At 51.1% G+C, this 21,329-nt stretch overlaps 1 protein-coding gene across 2 annotated transcripts; it reads right to left on the bottom strand.

Moving 5' to 3' along the window:
* Nucleotides 1-302: 302 nt before the first annotated feature.
* HHATL (hedgehog acyltransferase like) lies at nucleotides 303-16,037 on the bottom strand. Of its 2 annotated transcripts, none has more exons than XM_033075105.2 (12): nucleotides 15,762-16,037; nucleotides 14,066-14,216; nucleotides 13,336-13,403; nucleotides 12,915-13,028; nucleotides 12,002-12,196; nucleotides 10,788-10,997; nucleotides 7,482-7,653; nucleotides 6,141-6,285; nucleotides 5,780-5,815; nucleotides 4,954-5,155; nucleotides 2,988-3,129; nucleotides 303-1,349 (listed from the first exon to the last, which is right to left on the bottom strand). In XM_033075105.2, the coding sequence occupies exons 2-12, from the start codon at nucleotides 14,169-14,171 to the stop codon at nucleotides 1,225-1,227; spliced, it is 1,515 nt and encodes a 504-aa protein (XP_032930996.1). In that variant the 5' UTR covers nucleotides 14,172-14,216; nucleotides 15,762-16,037; the 3' UTR covers nucleotides 303-1,224. The 2 variants fall into 2 exon arrangements, with proteins under 2 accessions (XP_032930996.1, XP_032931004.1); XM_033075113.2 differs by lacking the exon at nucleotides 15,762-16,037 and adding an exon at nucleotides 14,603-15,082.
* Nucleotides 16,038-21,329: the final 5,292 nt, after the last annotated feature.

Genomic DNA, 21,329 nt, shown 5'->3' with positions numbered 1-21,329 from the left:
ACCTGCCCTCACTCCCAGCTTTTGTTGGTCAGGCTCCCAAAAGTAAAACCCAAACCCCACAGGGGTGACAGTTTGATGGACACAGGTTCAAGATATGTACAGAAGCACAGTCAAAATAAATGTGAATGTGAATCCAGCTGCAGCCCAGCCTGGGGATGACACCAAAGGGGCTTTCTGCTGAAGTCAAAAATGTCCTGTGTCACTGTTTTGGGGGGCAGGAGAGGACCTGCACACAGATCCTTGTCCTCTCAGCTCCGGTGTCACCTGCAGCCCAGCAGCACAACAGGGATGAGCAGTGGTGCCAGAGTTATCCAACATTTATTGGCTACACAAATAAGTGACATTTACCAGGAACTTCACAAATTACTTTGGCAGAGCTGAAAGCTGGCTAGGAACCCATCCTGCTTCATCCACAGGGGTGCACCAAGTGTCTCAAGCCCTGTTGCAGAGGGGTGGATCCTGCCCTCACCAAACAAGGACATAACTCAGACATAAGGCCACTGAGAGTTACTCTAAAGTGCAAGAGAGCCAGAGCTATTTTCCTGTTCCAAACCCACCTTTCCCCCAAGGCACTGTGTCTCACACACTCCCAAAGTCTAATTCTCCAAGGAGTCTCTCATGGGCTGTCCCTCCACCACCCAGCCCCTTCATCTGGGTTTTTTTCTCCTTTGATCCTGTTCACTGTGTGCTCGCTCAGCCCTACAGCTGTGGGCTGTGCACACCAAAGGCAGCTGAGGAAAGGGATGGGTGGCTGGAGATGGCTACAGCACGTTCTGTCCCTCAGCCATGGGCAGGAATGTGAGCTTAGACCTTTGTCCATGGCATATTAAAAAAAAAAAACTGAGGTGGGGTTTGGCTTGAGTCCCAGTGGGGTGGTCGTGGTGGCCCCAGCAGTCTCAGATCCAGCAGTGCCAAAACCTCCAGCCATGGGAGAGTCTCCTCTGGGAGACAGGGGCTGGTGGACCCAGTATTGTGGGAAGCAGGGGGTGAAATCTCTGGGCCTGCACAATGTCAGAGGGCCAGAAAAACAGAGAAAGAAATGTCCTAGGAGCTGCCTCAGCATCCTGGGGAACGCCCGCTGTGCCTGATGGAAAATCTTCCCTGTGCCTTCCAGGTGACTTCTACGTGGATGAGCTACAGCAGTCCATGCCAGGAGGGCTTGCAGAGCCCTGGCCAGTGGCTGGGAGGGAGACAAGGCTCTGGGACAAGCCTGGGGTGCCTCCTCTACTCCACCTTTGCCTTGTCCCCCCTGTGCTCCTCCTCGACGGCCAGGATGCGCTCGCGCTCCTTGATGAGCTGCACGCCGCAGTAGGTGATGAACCAGATGGACAAGGTGCTCACAGGGAAACCTAGAGCAGGGAGGGAGACAGGGTCATCCAGCTGTGGCTGCTCACCTGCCAAGGACACTCCTTCACCAGCACAGCTCTTTCTCAGGTGGGTTTGGGGGGTCCCACAAGCTCATGGTGGCCAGTGACGTTTTTTTGTCGTAGATCCAGCCCTGTAGCTTCACCAAGAGGAGGAAAATCCTGAGGATTGGATTTAGATGAAGCTGTGCCTGGGCCCACCCAGGCACCATGGACTGGACATGCTGGAGGGGCTTTGAGCCCCTCTCACCCCCAAAAATCCTTCTGCTCCCCGAGTTCAGAAATCATGGTTGATTTTCTGCCCACTGAACCCGCCCATGTCCATCCTTGCTCAAGCTTTGGGCCCCACTGATGCTGAGGATCAACCCCAGCCTTGTCCTGTACTTAATGAGGACACAGTGTCCACCCAGGAAAATACATATTTTTGTCACCTACGTCAGTGGCAGAGCCTGGAGCTCTCCCTCCTCTTCGGAGGGGTCTGACGGTGTTTGCAGTGACAAATCTGGTATCCACAGCACAGGGCTGGATCCAGGGTTTGTTCCTGCTAAAACAGGAGCCCTGCTATGAATAATGGAACCAGCAAAAGGCAGCGAGCTCAGCAGGCAGGCACTCCTGGCACACCAAGTGTGACATTATCCATCCCCTGTGCCAGCCCCATCCCAGACAGGCTGCAGGACACCAGCTCCTGGTGGCTATTTATACCCTGGGCAGCACAAGAAGGTTTCAAAACAGTGTCACAATCCACTGATTAAACATGTACAGGCTGCAGGATGAGGATTTGTACCTGTCACCTTCGGGAGGATGCAGGAATGTCTGCTGGAGCAGAGGGAATGAGGCAGGATGAGCCAACCCCTTCTCCAGCAAGGGGAGCATCTCACAGGCAGAGGCTCAGCCCTGCTTGGTGGGGTTGATGTGACCCTTGCAGTGCTCCAGGGAGACTAAACCAGAGTCAGGCTGTTCCAGGAGCTGTATCAGTACAGCTTTTATAAGTTTTTTAAGTTTTAGCTTTTATATTTTCCAGACTGTGCCTTAATGTGTGACTCTGAACTTCATCTAAAGTGTCAGCAAGTTCTCTTCACAGTTCAGTCAGACACAACAATCATTTTCCAACCCAGAACCAAGGACATCATTGCAGCTTCAGGCCCAAAAAGTGCAAACAACAGAATTGAGGAGAGCAATCTGGGAGGAGCAATCTGGAATTGGACAATGAACCCAAGATGGAAATGGACCAAACCTTATAAAAGTGTAAAAACTCATGACTCAGGGTCCATCTTGGGTAGAGCCATGGCTGTGCTCTTGCACTGCCCAAGGTGTATCCAATGAAGGGGTATCCTTTTAATAAATCCCTGCTTTATTCTTTAACCCTTCCATCCCCTGTTCCAGGTCAGCCTCTCAGGCATCACTCCAAGCACACCTGGAAGGCAGCTGGTACCCAGAGCACTCAGTGAGGAGCTGGCAGGGCTAAGAAAACACCGCCTGCATTTTTTGGCACAAGAATGAAGGACATTTGGAGCAGCCACATCACCCAAAAGGATTCAAAATCCCATTCCTCAGGTCCCATGCCAATGTCCCCCCATTGGACAGGGGTCTCTCAATGGGGAAGGCTGGCAGGCAGCACCTTACCCATCACAAGGAGCCTCTTGGTCACCAGCAGAGCAAACTCCAGGCTGTTGAGGGCCAGGATGTTGTAGAGGACGATGGCCCAGAAGTTCACTGCCCCAAAAGCTGCCCTGATCCGCCGGGACATGGCCCCTGACAGCTTGGCCTGGAGGGGAGAGGAGCAGAGGGAAAAGGGTCTGTAAGGAAAAGGAGTGGCTGTGCAACCCCAGCAAACTCCAGCTGGGATCCCAGAGAGGAGGCAAAAATCAGAGCAGCTTTAGTGCCTCTGGAATGAAGAAATAAAAGGACAAGGCAAAACTGCTCTGCTGCTTTGGGGACTCTGGGTCCCATGGGTAAGGAATTAGACACAGTTTCATGGTGATTGTAGAATCACAGACACATGGAAGGGTTTGGGTTGGAAGGGAGCTTAAGGATCATCCATTCCACCCATCCCATGGGCAGGGACACCTTCTGCTGTCCCAGGGTGCTCCAAGCCCTTGGAACCTTGGATATTTCCAGGGATGCAGGGGCAGCCACAGCTTCTCTTGTGTCAGAGCTTCACCTCCCTCACAGGGAAGAATTCTTTCCCAGAATCCCATCTAACCCTGCCCTCCATCAGTTTAAATCTATTACTCCTTGCCCTGTCCCCCCACATCCTTGTCACAAGTCCAGCTCTCTCAGAGCTTTTTTAAAACGAAGTGGTTGAGTTCTGCTTTCTCCACCTCTTACCTTGGGTAAGCCACTCCCCAAGGCAGAAGAATCTGTTCTATCCCAGGATTATTATTAGCCCTACATGCAAATCACTGCTGGGTCCTGGTAAAAATAGTTTCTTAAGAATTAAAAAAAAAAAAATCTGCTCAAAACTAATGACAGCAGCAGAGTGGAATTGTCACTGGTGCATAATCTCCAGGATCAGCTGCTGTGAGGAGCAGGGAAGGAGTTTATAGCAGCCTTCAAAGAGCATGGTGAATCCCCAGGCCACTTAGTGCTGGGAATTGTGGTGCCTCAGGGAAGGAGATTTCACTGCCTGTGAGAGCTTTAATCTGATTAGGAGTTCAACAAAACGGCAGGATTGCTCTCCATGGTTTTTATTCAAAATAGATCTGTATTTAACTAATTTAGGACCTCCAGACTTTAAACTGGGAAAAAGAAATAAGGAATATAATTGTTTGCAGAGTGGAAGTTTTAAAGATATTTTTCCAGTATGTCCCTGAGACACCTTGGTCCCAAACAGAGACAAGGCATTAAGCTTTGAAGTGTTTTAAAAATAATTTGTTCTAGCATCCAAGCACTTGCTTTTAAAAGAAATCAGATCAAAACCACTAAGAATGCCAAGATGCTTTGCAGAACAAGAAGAACAAATTATTCCCATCAGGAAATACATAAACATTTCCCCCTAGGATCATGGAATCTGGATATTCCCCACAGAATATTCCCCATATGCATCAATGTATTCCCAAGGACAGACCTCATGTTTTGTGTCCATCTGTGGCACTTTGATGCCTCATTGGAGATTCATTCCTGCTTCTCTTGGGCCCCTGTAATTTCCACCCCAATCTAAATTTCCTGTGAAGCATCACAGGGGCAGGAGTTTGTTTGTTCTGGGTGGGTGACAAAGTGCACAAAATGAAGGGACACAGAGCACCAGGACTGTGCTTCCCTTGCTGGTCCCAAGGATTGTCCAGGGATGTCACCATCCCTGGAAATGTCAAAACAAACCCATGTGGGTAGGGCACTGGAGGATGTGGTTTAGTGGTGGACATGGTGGTGGTGGTGCTGGACTTGATGGTCTTTCCCAGCTTTAATAATTCCATGATTTTAAAGACAGCAGGAAAGAGCTTCAGCTTTCCATGCTGTGGAACCTCAAGGATTCTTCTCCTCATCCTCAGCCAAAAATCTGAATGCTACCAACCAGCATGAGTTCCCTCCAGCCACAGATCTTCCAGCACCAATCCCCTCAACCCTCCCCATGCCCTTTGCAGCTCCTCACCTCCAGTTTGGCCAAGGGCCCCAGCTGGAAGAATTTCTGCACCCAGAGCTCGAAGTTGAGGCCGAAGCAGTTGGCCAGGGACCAGATGTAAACGAGCTGGCAGGGCCCCAGCCACAGCGTGGTGATGGCAAACGTGGAGATGCTGGCCACCAGCTCCTTCAGGATGTTGTCATGGTTCTCCCCAAGGTGGTCATACACATATCTAAAAGCCAGGGAAGGTGGTTGGTGCTCCCAGTACTCCAGGAGATCTCTCTGGATTTTTTTCTCCTCACAGGAGGGATGTTCTGGCTATAAACTGATTTTTGCTGTGCCCCAGCAACTCGTGGCTTTTGTTCCTATAAATACTCAAGGGCAAAATATCCACCTTTCCCCCTCTGGCAGGTAAAACTTGGGGTCTCTAGAGCTGGGGGCTCTCTCAGACTTGCTGGTGCTCAGGATTTCATCACAAAGCAGCCACCACACCCCTCAGTAGAGGTTTGCTGGTGTGAACTCGTGGATGAAGGGAGGTGAAGGGCTGAGGAAGATGCAGATGGAGCTACAGGTCCCCTTTCCTCCTGGAGAAATAGAAAGCTGGCTCTTCCTCCTCTGAGGGAGCACTAAACCCACCAGGCTTACAGGGATTTTGGGACAGCACTCTTATTCCCAGCTTTGGAGGAAGGGGTTTTGCTCTTTGTGCAATTAATTCAATGAGTTTAGGGCTAAACAGAGCAAATAGTGGGATTTATCCAGAAGAGAGAACACCCCAGCTTTCATGTGATGCTTCATTTATTCTGGGAGGGAAGGGAAGACCCTGAACCAGACTGGAGTTGGAAAACTGGACACTTACTTGCACAGCCAGTCATTAATCCCTCTGTCAAAATGCCTACAATAAAATGATAAGAACATGTTAAAACACACAATGACAATTAAAAAAACTGTTGAAAGAGAGAAAACCCCCAATCCCCTGGCAAGGCACATCTTGGACCTTGCTCACAGAGCTCCTCCAGGCTCCTTCCTTGGAGGGATTCTACTAGAGACGTGGTTTAACTTGTCTCCTTATTTATTTCTCCCCACCCAAGAATATTTCCCTGGGTTCTGGTCAGGTCTAGACTATGGTTTCAGCTGGTCTCCACTTCACAGACTGCCCAGAAAAAATCCAGGAGTCCTCCCCTCCACACAGGCTCAAACACTCTGCTCCCGGTACTCACGTTTCAGCAAAGATGTAGAGCATGGTGATGCATTTTGGGGGCTGGGGTGGGTCCAGGTGGTCCAGTCTGGCAATGGTGTTGGTGACCCCAAACATGACAGCAGCTTTCACCCAGTCATACACCAAATTGGAGTAGGCCAGGCCAGCTGGAGCAAAAATGGGAGTCAAACAAGGAAAAAAGAACAGGAATGCATCAGGATTTCTGCAGAGCAAATATTTTAAAACTAAGTTTTTAAAGAGGTTTGAACCAAAGGACAATTTCTTCTCAGGGTATTAGGGAACAAAGTGCCTATTGGTCTTACTAGTCCAAGGAATTTTGTTTATACAGTCATTTATTCCATCATTGTGCCTTCCTGATAAAATTTCACCATCCCATTGAGAGATGCTCCACCCAGAGGGAGGAGCCAAGCCTTTCCTACCTAGATAAAAACTGAGATTTGGAACACCAGAGCAGCCTTTTCCACTGGATCCCAGAGGAAAATCAGACCTTTCTACATCATCACTGGACATTCAGAAGAAAATTTCACCCTGCTACAGGAGCACTGCTCCAACTGAGCCACATCTGTCACTGCAGGAGGATACATCCACCATTTAATGGCACTGCTGCCAACACCCTGCCTGACTGATGGATGTCAAGTTGTATTCTAACTTTGGCAGTGTTCTGTTTTTTTAATTTTAATTTTCCTTGTAAAGAACTGCTATTCCTATATCTTTACCTAAGAGCCCCTTGATTTCAAAATTACAATAATTTGGAGGGAAGGGGGTTTACATTCTCCATTTCTGCCTTTCTTAGCAGACACTTGACCTCCAAACCAAGACACCTGGGAATTTGTCTTCTCGAGGTCTCTAGTCCAGCCATGCTTGGAGAACACCCAACTTTAGGTAGAGATTATATTGCCCTGGACATTGTCCATTTAAGTGCTGAATATAACTCTTTTGGGACAATCCAAAACCCCTCTGGGCACCTCTCCCAGTGTTTGACCACTTTTTAGACCACTTTCCTCACATGCAATCAGGCTTTGCATTTCTGCACATGGTTTGCTGTGCCCTGCTGATTTTTCAGAGGTGCTGAGCTCCCTTCCAGTCCAAAGGCAACAAAAATACCTCGGTGCTTCCTAGACCCCAAACTAAACAACTTTCACTGTGAAAGGTCAGACCAGCACCACGTGCTTTCCAACCCCAGCTCTGTGCATGGCCAGCAGGAGGATGAGGGTTTTTACTCAAACCTGTCCAAGCACAGGCATTCCCAAACCTCTCAAGGAGGGTGGATGGAGGTGTGGATCACTCACCACTGCCTTGGAGCTGAGCACAGGGGTGAACGTGCCCCAGCACGGCCACTCACCCAAGGACCAGTCCGACAGGCGGTTCACGAACTTGAGGTCAGAAGGGAGGGTGAGGATGTAGAAGAAGTGGAAGAAGATGTCCACAGCCACGATGGCCCCCACGTGCAGCAGGGCATTGACACGGATGTTCTTCATCTCGTCGTCCTTGCGCCGCAGCTCCCGGGTGCTCACCTGCAGGGAGGGACAAACCAGGGCAGGCTGAGCCCAGGGACAGACTGGGCTTTGTTCCTTCCTCCAGAAGGGTGGTCAAGGTCCAAATAGGGGTTGATTCATCTTTCTCCTTCAGAAATCACATCATGGACAGGCCCAAATTTCCACTGCTTAAGGAAGACCCAAGGGTTGGCTCAGGTGGGCACATCCACAAGGAGCAGGACACAGGGTGCTGTGTCCCACCCACAGCAGTGCTGAGGACAGCAGGGATGTCCCTGCTGCATCCCCCTGCTGTTCCCAGGGATTTCCCACACAGCACGTGGTCACACAGAGGTCTGGCTGCACTCAGGGACTCCAGGTGGGGTGAAACCAACTCTGAGCAGGGAGCTCCCAGGGCTTCATGGTTTTTCTGCAGCAATGCGCTCAGAAAAATCAACTTTGCTTAAGGACAACACCTTCCAGCTAAGAGGGAGAAAATGCTTGCACCCATCACATCTCCAGGATGGATTCCAGGGTTGGAATCCCAACCTGACAGCTCTGCCAGGGCCTGCTGTATTTTTGTCCAGGGGAACTGATGATGCCTGAGGCTTCTGCTGCAAATGAGGAGACTTGCTCGAGGGGCTGTCCTGGATCGGTGGGACCTGACTGATGGGGATTTCATCTCTGCTGTGTCTTGCACTAACAGGGGCTGGGGTTTGCCTCCAGGAGCTGTCACATCTCTGGGTGTTGTCACATAAATATCACCAGGGTGAGCTCTCAGGATTACACGGGGCAGAGCCATGTCCCTGCTTCCCCGCATCGCTGTAAAATCGCTGCTGTATTCAAAATCCTCTTATGTTTATTACTTCCCCTTTATTCCCTGCAAGAGGTGGGAGCTCTCCCTGCATAATCCACAGGCTGCTGCACCAGCCCTGTTGTCAAATCCAGATGATTCCTGAGAATTAAAGCCTTTTCCAGATTCTTTTTGTGCCTGTTAAGCACCAGGTGCTTTGAGGACACAAAGAGGTCGCTGGACTCTGAGCTGAGGGAGGGCAGAGTCTGGCGTGGAGATGTGTGGGAGGACACAGAACTCTCCTTCCATGGAATCACAGAATGGTTTAGGCTGGAAAAACCCATTAGGATTGTTGAGTCCAACCATGAACCCAACACTGCCAAGCCCATCACTACACCCTGTCCCCAAGTGCCACATCTGCACATCTTTGAAACACCATCAGGGATGGTGGCTCTGCCACTGCCCTGGAGAGCCTGTTCCAATGTTTAACAACCATTTCCTTGAGGAAATTATTGCCATTATCCTGTGTAAGCTTCCCCTGCTGTTTCTTCTCAGCTTCACATCTGTTTGTGGTGCCAGCACTTGGCCACCACCCCCTTGGGATCAGGGCTGTGTCCCCCACACTCCCAGCCCTAGAGAAGGGGATTTGTTCTCTTGATCTCAGCGAGAAAGATGCTTCTCCACCCAAATTTGGCTGGCCAAGCCCTGGTATAGATGAGTTCCCATCTCACAGAGGGATGCAAGAGCTCCAGAAGGATGTAGGACCAGCAGGATCCAAAGGGACAGATCTGATCTCAACTGAGCCATACATCCCACCCTGGGGAAGGGCTCTGTCTGCCTCCTGCCCTAATTGCTCTTGGGCAATTAAGGATTCACCTCTGCAGCCAGCCCCAGCTCCAGCAGTGCAGGGGGGATGTAGCCAGGAGATGGCAGTGGTGGCCAGGCCAAGCCAGGACCCCTGGCCAGGGCAGGGGACAGGGGCTGGGGACTTCACCCTTGGGATGAGGGTTGGGAGCAGCAGAGAGGGGAGTTGCTCACTGTCCTTACACATCCTGGTTTGGGGCTGTGCAAAGGAGCAGGAAATAAAACTGCCCTGGACCCAGCTGTGCAGGAGCAGTGGGAATTCGGGTGTTGGAGACAGGAGGAGTTTCATGTTCCCATTTAGAGGTTCCTGGCTGCATCCCTGACAGGGACACCAGAGCTGACCTTATGATCTTCAGGGACAAATGCACTAAAAATCACTTTTAATAATCCAGTAAGACCCGAGGGCTCTTGTTCATTTTAAGAAGTTGTTAATTCCAGAGCAGGCAAGGAGCAGGTCTGGGATCATGGCTCATCCTGGAGGAAACATCCCAGTGCAGACCCTTTCTTAGGCAACCAGAACCAGCCCCACATGTGAGAGAAGCTGCTGGGTCTTCAGTCTTCTCCTCACCATGAGGCCCTGGGCTGGTTTTCCTTCTGAATTCACAACTGTTTATCCAAAACATTCTTGTACCAGGCATCAGTTTGGGTCCAAAATCTCAGTGTAGCTGTTCTTCTGCAAAAGGAACCAGAATTGGAGGTGGAAATCCTCTGCAGCATCACTGCTGACCAAACACCTCCCTTTGCCAGCAGCATCAGTGTGCTTTGGTGGCTGAGGCTGATCCTTGGTGCAGAAGGAGGTTGAGGTGGGAAGAGTGAGCAGGGACACAGCACTGCTGGTTTCCTTCATCTTGGACTGTGGGACAGCTCCAGAGGTCTCAGCCCAGGCTTCTGCTGGTGTTTTCCACTTCTGTTTGGAGTCTGCTCATCCAAAAGTTCCCTTGGTTGTGTAGAACAGGCAAAGATTTGGGGAATCAGGGTATTTCATTGAGCCTCCAATTGCTGGGACTCAGCCTTCCACCCAATCTTATTTATTTCCTGAGAAATAACTTGATCCAAAGACACACCAGCCATCCCTGGAAGCTCCTGCTCCCTGGGGAAGCAGCTGGGTAGAAATGGGAGGTAGAAATGGGAGACAGAAATGTCCTTGCTGTCACAGCATGCAGGGGTCCCATGGGTGGACACCACATGTGTGGCCCTCACCATGAAGGTGCTGGGGTGACAGCACAGGGAAACTGAGGCACTGAGCACTGCAGAAGCAAGGGCATCACAGCAAGATCTTCCACCGTGAATTGATCAGTGAAAATGGCCAAAAAACAAGCCAAAAAAGAAAGTTAAAAATCCATCAGTTTATGCCCTTCCCCACAAAAATGCACAGCCACAGACTAGAGGTGACCACAAGAAGTTTTTCAACCATTCACATCTTCACTGTGGCAAAAGTTGGAATTTTTGTTGACATTACCCCCAAGCAAACAAATTTTGGGGAGAAATCCTGCTCCAGTCTGGCCCCAGGATCACTCACCTGGGCGTGGAACTGGTCAAACGTCATGACAGGCCCGAAGAAGAAGAATGGGAGGTAGAAGTTGTACTTGAGGAGGTCGAAGATGGAGTAGATGCCCTCGTCCCTCTCGCAGCTCTCCAGGGCAAAGCTCATGCAGCGCATGATGGTGAAGGTGCAGCCTCCGTAGAAAAGGACATCTTGGAGATCAAAAGCTCCTGTTACAAACCCACTCTGCACAAGAAACAGAGAGTCACCACCAGGAACGTGGTGTCACTGCTTGGTTTTGGGGGGGACACCACTCCTGGGGCAGCAGAGAATGGGTTTGGGTTGGAAGGGATTTAAAGCTCATCCAGTGCCACCCCTTCCACTATCCCAGGGTGCTCCAAGCCCTGTCCAACCTGGCCTTGGACATTCCAGGGATCCAGGGGCACCCACAGCTTCTCTGGGCACCCTGTGCCAGGCTCTGACCTCCCTCACAGGGAGGAATTTTTTCCTAACATCTCCTCTAACCCTGACCTCTGCCAGTTTAGTTTTCAGTTCAAGGAAAACCTCTAATTATGCTCTGACACCAATTGTCTCTGAAGTTAATGAGCTAGAAAGAAAAAACTGGGGCTTGATTTCCCAGCTGGCTCCTGCAGCTCAGAGCAGTCAGGAATTGGGTAAGTGGAGGTAGATCCTCCTCGCCGTGTCACCAAGCAGCTGTTGGTGACACAGGCTTTGGTCTGGGGTGGCAATGTCACCCTGTCACAGGTGTCCCCATAGAGCAAAGCAGAGCCAGCATGGGGTTGGTGGAGAGGGAGGGGACACACACCCAGAGACACACACCCAGAGACAGCACTGTCCTACTGAGGGATTGACTATTTTGATAAGGTCCTTTCTGGGCTTGTCTCCACCCACCAGGGAGATAAAATCTTAGCTAGGCTGTGACCTAAGAGTGAGCATCACTGAATCCATCCCAGCTCTGTGTGACAGCTGGGGAAACTGAGGCACAGGGCAGCAACAACTGACAAATTGCTGCTTGGACAGCAAGGACTCGGATGTCAGCATGGAGCCACCACAACATGACATAAGCACTGTGGGATTATTCATTCCCAAGCTCACACCTCAACAGCTCCTTCCCTGTAAAATGCTGTGAGAGCTCTGATGCAGCCAGGAGCAATGGCCAGGGCTGGGGATGCCCCTCCCTGGCAGCAGTGGGCTGGAAACAAGGCAGACACAGCCAGGACAGCACCCACCTGCCACGAGCCAAAGGGCTCCACCTTGAAGGAGGCGAGGCAGCAGAGCCCGGCCACGTAGCAGAGCCACTTCTGCTTGGCCAGGGCCACCGAGTAGAGCAGCAGGCAGTGGGACAGGATGATCATCAGGTAGAGCAGCCCCATGCTGGCCAGCACAGCCAGGAGCCCGTAGGTCATGTACATCACAGCCCGGTGCTGCGGAGAGAGGGGCTGTGGTGAGAGCCCCAGCCCCAGAGCATCCCCCAAACCCCTTCCACAGCATCCCAGGCACCCCTCTCAAATCCTTGCCACCACAGCCCTGCTTGTTGGAGCCCACAAACCTGGGGTTTTTGAGCTTTCTGTGCTTTTTGGTACTGTAGAACGCTGCTGTGACCTGAGGCCTTGGAGAAGGCTCCAAATTTGGGTGATGGAGTTAAAATCACAGGTGTGTAGTTAAATAGAAATGTGTGATTTCACATGGTAAAGGGTTTGGAATTTGAGGTTTTGTAATATAGTGATAGGTATGGGACAAGATGGAAGATTTTAGGTGGTGTCTGTTTTTTGTGTCCTTCCTCCTTCTTCTCCATGGTTCCAGGCAGTTTCTGGTTGTTCAGTCAGTGTCACACTGAGGGTCATGGGAATCTGGTTATTGGGTTAAAAGTATCAATAATATAGGTGTTAGTGCTCTATTGGATTGTTCAGCTTTAAGAGACCTTGGAGCAGCTGGATCTCTCTCCTTTTTATCACTTCTAGTAGGTAGCTGGGAGTGTTACAGAACTCTCTGTACATTAGATAATATTTAATAAACAACCAAGCCCGAACACAAGAAAATTCATCTCCGTGTCTTTTCCTCCTGGCTCTGAGTGAAGACAGAGGAAACATCTAACAAAGCACTGATGAAGTGGTGCAAACCCCACAGGTTGCAGCTGCTCACCTGTGGCACGGTCATGGAGCAGATCTTGCCGAAGAGGACGTGTCCCGAGAGGGCGAAGATGATGATGTTCCTGAACGAGGTGAACCACATCACCCACTCGAAATCAGCCACATCCTGCAGGAGCAGCACCAGGCACTTCACTGCCCCCAGCCCCACAGCTTTTACAGCTTTTTTTTCTTCCCATTTTCCACCCAAAGGCTCCCCAGCACTTTAGCTCAGATATAAAACCCCGTGCAGAGGTCGCTCACAAAGCAGAGCATCCACAGCCCCTCAGGGCTGGCATTTTCCCTGCGACTTCAGGGACAAAAATACGAGTCACATGGACTTCACAAAGAGTGTGTCAGTAGCAGAAAAAGCAGCTCTGTTTGTCCCCTGACCAGCTTGTCTGCAGCTGGAAAAGCCCAAGCCCTTCCTCACTCACCATCTTCCTGCCGAAGTAGTGCCAGCCCGGCTTGATGCCGTCCCGAAAAGCCTTTCTGTTCATGCTGTCTGCAAAAGAACCAGGGTTACAGGGAGAGGAACAGCTCTGGGAAATGAGATTGGGGTTTAATCCAGGCCCAGAACCTTCATTGTTTTGGTAATGAGCCATCAGAGCTCAAATACCCCATCCCAAAAGTGCCTGATTGACAAGGACAACCAAAAGAGTCAGCGACCACAGGTTTCTGTAAATTTTCAGCAAAGCCTTTTTTTCATTACACATTCCCTGGCTGATTCCATGAAGTTTTCAGGTTTGTGGGCTTCCAAACAAAAACAAAAACAAAAAAACAAACAAAAAAAAACAAACCAAAAAACCCCCAAAAAACCCACACACACACACAAAAAAAAGCCAAAACCAAACAAAAACCACCAAACCAACAAAAAACCTCAAACAAACAAAAAACCCCAAAACTAAACAAACAAAAAAGGGAATCAGCCCTGCATAGACAAGGTGCTGGTGGTTGCCTGGTGTGGCACTGCTTGGAAACCTGTGACATCTCACACAGCCTCTTGCCCTGAGCAGTGGAAATAGGGACAAATAGGCAAAAAAAATCCCTTTACAAAGGATTTCCAAGCTGTTCTCTGCAAAAGCCAAAGCCGGGCAATCTGCTGTTGGTATCAAGAGCTGTAAAAGCAGGTAGCTGACACCCCCGGCCCCTCCCAGGGGATGTTACCTCTGGATGCCTCGAAGATGCCGCTGCCGCTGTAGAGCACAGCACAGGTCACCACCAGAGCATAAAATCCCAGCTCGTAGCTGGGCAGCATCGCTTTAACCCCCATGGTGCGAGGTCACAGCCCCGGCCGGCACTGGAGAGGGATCCACACCTGGGAAAAGGGAAAAAGGAGAGGGAGGAAAAGCGGGATGAGAGTTCAGCTGCCCTCCTACCCCTCCAGCACCCTAAATTCCTGCTGCTCCTCCCCAGCCCTGCTTTGTGGGCTCCCCTTAAGGCTGGAGGGAAGGAAAGAAGGGTCACACCTGGGGCTGAGCCCCGGGGCACAACTCAGGTGCGAACCCCACCCGGGAGCCGGGATTTGGGGCCAGGTGTTCCTGAGGAAGGTTCTTCCCATCCATCCCGATGTCCAGAGCTGCTCCAGCTGTGCAGGGTGGCGTGTCCCTGCTGTCCCCACCTCTAATTCCGAGTTTTATCCGTGTTGGGGATCCAGGATAAAGCACTGCTGGAGAGGATGGGTTTCCCCAGCGCCCCGCTCACCTTCTGCACTTGGGGGGCTCCCAAAGCCCCGCGATCCCAAATTTCCCCTGCCAGGAGCCTTTAGGACCCCGCAGTCACGGCTGAGCCCCCCCAGCGACATCAGCAGCGCTCGGGGGACGGCGACACCCAGCCCTGCAATTAGCCCTGGGCTAATTACTCCTGCCCGGGCTAATTAACCTCGGCGCGACGTGCCTCGCAGTGTCCGGCAGCTGCCAAAACGCGGCTCGGGGCGGGAGCAGGAGGGATGGGGATGCGGGGACAGGGACAGGGACAGGGACACTCTCCCCTGGCACCCCCCTCCATCCCTGGGAGCGTTCAGGGGATTAAGGCGCAAAAGGCGGCGCGGTCACCCTGTGTCTGCTCCGGCACCCGCCTGGCAAAGCTCCTGCGGTGGTTAAAATAATTCCGTGTAAATATTAAAATAATGTTAAAATTATTGCTTTGAGTTTGAACGTTTATTTTTTGTTCGGTCGCCGAGGTTTTTAAGGGGGTTGGAGGAGGAGATCCTTGGTAGAAATGGGGTGACCCCATCTCCCCCCGGCGTGCACCGAAGGCGTTTCCCGGGGGAATTTCGGGTTCATCTCGAGGGGAATTTCGGGTTTATCCTGGGGGAAATTTCGGGTTCATCCCGAGGGAGTTTCGGGGGTCACCCCGCGGTCAGTGCCGGTGCGGGGCCGCTGCGGGCGGGCGCTGCCACCGCGCTGCGGTGCCCCTGCGGCGGGAGGGAGCGCACGGAGGTGCCTTTAAAAAGCTTTTCTTGCTCCTCTCCACGCTTTCAAAAGCTTTTTTTTTTTTTTTTTTTTTTTTTTTTTTTTTTTTTTTTTGGCGAGGCCACCCCGCCAAGGAGCCGGCGGTGACCAGCCCAGCCCTGCGGGGGCGAGGGGGCTGGCGGGGACCCCCCGGATAATTTATTTTAACTCCTGATCGCTCCCAGTGAGCCCAATGAGGATCGGAGGGGGGGTCCCAGCAGAGCCCCCCGCAGCTCCGAGTGACAGCAGCATCCTCATCATCCTCATCATCCTCATCATCCTCATCCCCTCCCGCTCCCCTCCGCGGACCCCGGCCGGGCGCTGGGGACACGCAGAGGTGACAGAGAGCCCCGGAGGTGTCACCACCCCGAGCGTGGCCCCCGAAGCCCGCATCGCTCCCCGCTACTGACCTTGAGCGCCGGGGCCGCGGGGGGAGGCGGGCGAGGGTCGGGGATCCAGATCCGGCACCGCGATGGGGAGCAGGACGGGGGAAAAGGGACAGGGGACAATTCCCGAGGGTTTGGGGGCCGCAGGTTTGCCCTACAGCATCTCTGAGCCCGGCTTGGGGAGGGGGATCGGGGGTGGTTTTTGGGCTGCCGTCCCCCACCTTGCCCCTGGAGGAAGTTTGGCTGGGAGTGGAGCGGAGCAGGCGGGAGGTATTTTTATTTTAGAGCAGCACTGCAGAGGGGGGTGGCTCGGGAGCTGTCTGTCACGGCAGCTGCTGAGAGGACCCGTGCTGGCTGCCAAAGCTCACCCCGAGCCAGGGGAGCCGGCCCTGGGAGCCCCGGGCACGGCAAGGACCGGCTCCCTCCCAGGGGGGGTTTGGATCCCCCTTTTAGCCCCCATCACCTTGTTCCAAAGGAAGATATCAGCGAGTGGGGATGGGGAAACTGAGGCACGCAGCCAAAAGGAAGTGTCATTCCTACTCAGCTTTTCTGTGTTTAAATCTGAGCGAGGCTCAGGGGCTGCAGCATCTCCTGCTCCCAGGTAAAGAAGTGTTAGGACAAGCAGAAACGGCCTCAAGATGTGCCAGAGGAGATTTAAGTTGGATATTATTGAAAATCTCTTCACTGAAAGTGTTGTCAGGCACTGGAACAGGCTGTGCAGGGAAGTGCTGGAATCACCATCCCTGAAGTGTTCAAAAAAATCACATAGAGGTGGCACTTTGGGGACATGGTTTAGTGCTGGCTTTGGCAGGGCTGGGTTAGCACTTGGATTCTGGATGATCAGAGTTCTTTTCCAACCTTAATGATCCTGGGATCTCTACAAAACACATTTGGGGTGTCCCTCCCTGCTTCCAGCATCCCCAGCAGGGGATAGGAAGGGACAGGGTTGGGGTTGTGGCCTCTGTTACTTCAGGGTGGGCAAACACAGCTCAGCCAAGAGGAAAAAGTCAGCACAGCCTCAGGGTCAGGCTTGTGCCCACATCTGTCAGCACATCTGGGAGATCTGGGCACAGCTCACTGAAATAAATAAATAAATAAACAAATAAATAAATAAATAGATGAATGGATGAATAAATAAATAAATAAATAGATGAATTAATGAATAAATAAATATTTGGTTGTGGAATCATGCCTGCAAGGGACACATCTGGGATCTGAAAACTCTACTAACAAACACGTTATGTTGAATACCTGTAATTATGCAAATCCCAAAGTAACTCTTTCTGGAATAGCTCCTGTTACAAGCCACAAATTAATAGACTCCCTGAGCATTTCTGGGCTGGCTGAGGGGTCAGCACGCAGAAACAAGGCAGAGAACCCTGGGTTTTATAAACCCCTCCATGGTTTGTCTGTTTTGGGGTGAGATGTTGTGTTCTGGGCTCTGCAGGCAGGATCAGCCCAGCTCTGCTGTTGCACTGGCTGTGAACAAAAAGGCTTTTTAGCATCGTTTTTCACCTGCTGCTCACACAGAGAGGCTCTCCCCGGCCAGGGCTGTGTGGTGACACTTCAAGTTTTGATCCGGACAGGATTGAGCCCCTCGGATGCCCCGGAGCTCGCAATAATTGCCTGGGTGATCGGAGGAGAGGTCATTAAGAGATCGGTGCAGATAAGCACGGGACACAATTCCTCGCAATTCCTCGCTCTCCCGGTGCCTGTGGCAGGCAAAAGTTTTACATCAAGGAGCCTCAGCAGGAAGGGAAATAAATCTGTGGGCATGGATGGACATCAGCTCGATGTGGTGATGGGGAGGCAACGAGGAAAAGCAGAAAAGCAGAACAGTGTCACCCCCCTGGCCACCAAACTCACTCACTCCTCACTCCTCATCCCAATCCATGCAGCCCTCAAATTCCCTTTTTTTTTTTTTTTTTTTTTAATAGCCCCATCACGCTGCTCCTCCTGGGCAGTTTCAGGCAGATGGTAGATTTTCACCCTCTTTATGTTTCGTTTTTTAATCCTGAGAAATCCATGATCCTGCTGAATTCAAAGTGCAACACAGGTGAAGGGCCCAGACAGGGGTTATTCATGAGGCTCAGGGAGCTTGGTGATAAAAATAATTTAGCTTTAATTTATAGATATTATAAAAAGTACACCCTCCCCTCACTCTTGATTTCGAATGGAATAGATTTATTATATCTAATATATAATAATTTCTAATATGATAAGATTTATTTTTAGTGTGACTGGGGCATCTTTCTCAGCAATGGGAACATTTCTGTGTTTTATTGCCCCATTGTTTATGGCTTTGAGCTGCTTCAAGTGATATTTTTTCAAATATTTGGGGGGTTGTTGGAAGTTGTGGCACAGGATTTGAGGCCAGACCCTTCTTTAGTGCCTGGGAAAGGTGGTGGGGTTCCAGGAAAAGTGCTTGGCTGTGTTTCAGGGAGGCTTGGGAAAACTGGGGACATTAATGGGGACACCAAAGAAACTCCTTGGCTGCTGTGCTCCTGCTGCTGGAGCAGAAATTGGAATGGCAAGCACAGAAGGTTTTAATCATAGAATTCTAGAATGGTCTGGGTTGGGAGGGACATTAAAGTTCCTCTAATTCCACCCTCTGCCATGGGCAGGAACATCTTCCACTGTCCCAGGCTGCTCCAAGCCCCATCCAGCCTGGCCTTGGACACTTCAGGGATCCAGGGGCAGCCACAGCTGCTCTGGGCACCCTCCCAGCCAGGAATTCATTCCCAAAATCCTTTCTAAACCTACTCTTTTTTCTCAGTTTGAAGCCATTCCCCCTTTTCCTGCACTCCATGTCCTTGTCCAGAGTTCCTCTCCTGTTTTCATAGGACTCACATGGATTGTTTTTACTGCCTGAGGTTTTCCCATTGGGTTCCTCATGCAAACATCACTGGGAACATGCCAACCCCACTGGAATGGCTCAGGAGAGAGGGATGTGTCATCCATCCATCCATCCATCCATCATCCATCCATCAATGTATCCATCCATGTATCCATCCATCCATCCATCCATCCATCACCCATCCATCATCCATCATCCATCCATCAATGTATCCATCCATGTATCCATCCATCCATCCATCACCCATCCATCCATCATCCATCCATCAATGTATCCATCCATGTATCCATCCATCCATCCATCCATCCATCCCTCCATCCCTCCCCGTCTCAGCACCCCCAGAATGGCTCTGCCCCTCCCCCATGGCACCCACTGGCCCCATCAGTGATCCCAAACCTCCAACCAAACCCCAGGGAGGGGCTCTGAAGGGGGATCCCACCACCCTCCCACCCAGCATCCATCAGGTCAAACCCCACTGCCTCCAGCTCCTCTCCTCCCAATCCCCTCCCATTCCCCAAAAAAGCCCCAATAAGGTCAGTGAGAGGCTGGAATAACCCCTCTATTCCTTGCTGCTATACTGTATCCCACAGATCCCTCTTCTCCCTGATCAATGAGCTGCTCTGAGCCCAGGATTCAGCCCCTGCCTGGAATGGTTTTGGAGCTGTAAGTGGAGACTCCCAGGGATTTAGGTGGCATTTGTTGAGTGAGGCCACCCTGTCCCATGGGAGCAGCCAGCTCAGGAGCTGGGCCTGGAGGGGAGAGGATGAAGGGAGAAATGAGAAACCCAATACCCCCCTTGGCTCTGTCATGGCTTAATTTAGAGCCCAGGGGCTCTGCCAGAGTGTTTTTCCATTTAAAGCTGAACCTCTTCCCTTTTGTCCTGCACTGTGCCTTGCAGGGCAGTGGCAGCTGCTGGGGGGGTCAGCAAAGCAGTTTCCAACTCAGTTCCCCTTTGCCACCAGCTCCTTCCCCATTTCTTCCATGTAAAGAACTGAAATCTATCTCTTCTTCCAGTCCCTCTCCTGCTTTGGAGCCTCAGGGAGGGCAGGAGCCACCCCCAGCCCCAATCCACAGCTTTGAATTCCTGTGGGATGGGCTTTGACCCCCAGCTGATGCTGTGCCCCCTTGTCCAAGCAGATCTCAGGGGGCAGGGAGAGCTCTCCTGTGTCAATACAGGTTCAATCTGTAGGTTTAACCACCCTAAAGCAACTTACTTCATGTTACAGCCACTTTGGAAAGCTCTTTGCAGGTAAACTCCTGGCAACAGCCCAAAGGGAAGGAGGACAATTCATCAGAGATCATTTATTCTCAGCAGTTCAGCTGTACTTTAAAAAGGAATGCATCCATCAGGCACTTTATGGCTGCTCCATGGAAAAGCTCTGCCCAGCTCCAGGACAAATTTTGTCAGTCCAAGTGTTTGGAGAACTCATGTTTGGAGTTAACTGGCCAAATCCTAACAAGGAGTGTCCATAACTAAATGCTGGCAGCAAAATCAACCTTAACTGTACCCAGCAGCCTGTGCCAGCATTGTCACCCTTAGCCTGTCACCACCATCAGCTGCAGTGAGGGACTGAAAAAACTCAGAGCTTATCAAAAAGCTGCCTGGGACACAACTTCTCACTGGATGAGGGTTGTCCCAGTGAGGAAATGCTGGGGACTCACAGTGCTTTTATCTAAGAGAGGCAAAACAATGGCTGGCTGCAAACTGGAGCCAGAGAAATTCAAATTAGAATTGAAACACAAGATTTTAACAGGCTGGTGTTTATCCATGAGGGGAAAAAAAACCACTGAAAGTTCCAAGGGGAGCAGGGGGTTGTGGTGGTTTCATATCAGCTGTATCCCTAAAAGAAATGTTGCAGCTCAAGCAGCACAAAAGTGTGTTGGAGAGATCCTGGGGCTGAACATCTCCAGTGTGGGGATTTTTCAGGCAGAGAGAAAAATATTGTCACTGATTTTGTTCTCTGAGTGATGGGTTGGGGTGCAGGGAGCTGCTGCTCCCAAGGTCTCCCAGGGTCTCTCATTTTAGCAAAATGCTGCAAGAAAATTGGTCTCATCCCTTGAAAACTGGGAACCAGCAAAGGGAGAATTCAAGGCAGGTCACTCTGTGGAAGAGCAGGGGGAGTGTATTTCCAAAGCCTGAGAAGCCCTGGACATTCTGTCCCCTCCACTCTGTGACAGGAGACAAATTGCACATTTCCATGAGAAGCAGCTGCTTACAGGTACAGGCTGCCTAAATAAACTGGTTTATAGTGCTTGGATTCTTTCTTTGATAAGGCATTCAGTGCTCCAGAAAAAAAGGAGAAAATGCTTCTGTGCAGCCCCAAACTAGCACAAGGTTAAAGAAATGAGAAGAGGCTTTCAGGAGAGCCATGTGTGTTCTGTGACATCCCAGTTCTTTTTCTTCCCTGTGCTTCAGAGCCCTTTTCCTGAAGAGAGCTTTGATCTCCACAGCTTCCCTGGGACAGGCACAAGGAAGGGCAGCAGATGCCTCTGCTCTGTTCCTGGAAAATATCATTGATTCACACTCCTGTGTAAGTGAAATCAGAACCTGCAGCTCCAAGTTACGGCCTGAATTTAGCAGCCAGTGCACAGCACAGTCCCCACAGCCCTGCTCCTGCTCAGGCAGCTTTTCCAAGGGATCTCTCACTCCTGCAGGTCCTTCAGATCCCTAACAGAGGATCCCTCCCCTCTACAGAGACATCAGGAAGGAGATGAACAGAAACCAAAGCTGTGGC

The sequence above is a fragment of the Catharus ustulatus genome, chromosome 1 (genome assembly GCF_009819885.2).
Source record: "Catharus ustulatus isolate bCatUst1 chromosome 1, bCatUst1.pri.v2, whole genome shotgun sequence".
NCBI classification, from domain to species: domain Eukaryota; kingdom Metazoa; phylum Chordata; class Aves; order Passeriformes; family Turdidae; genus Catharus; species Catharus ustulatus.
Note: the sequence above shows the minus strand (reverse complement) of the source record. Positions and strands in the feature narration are given on the sequence as shown.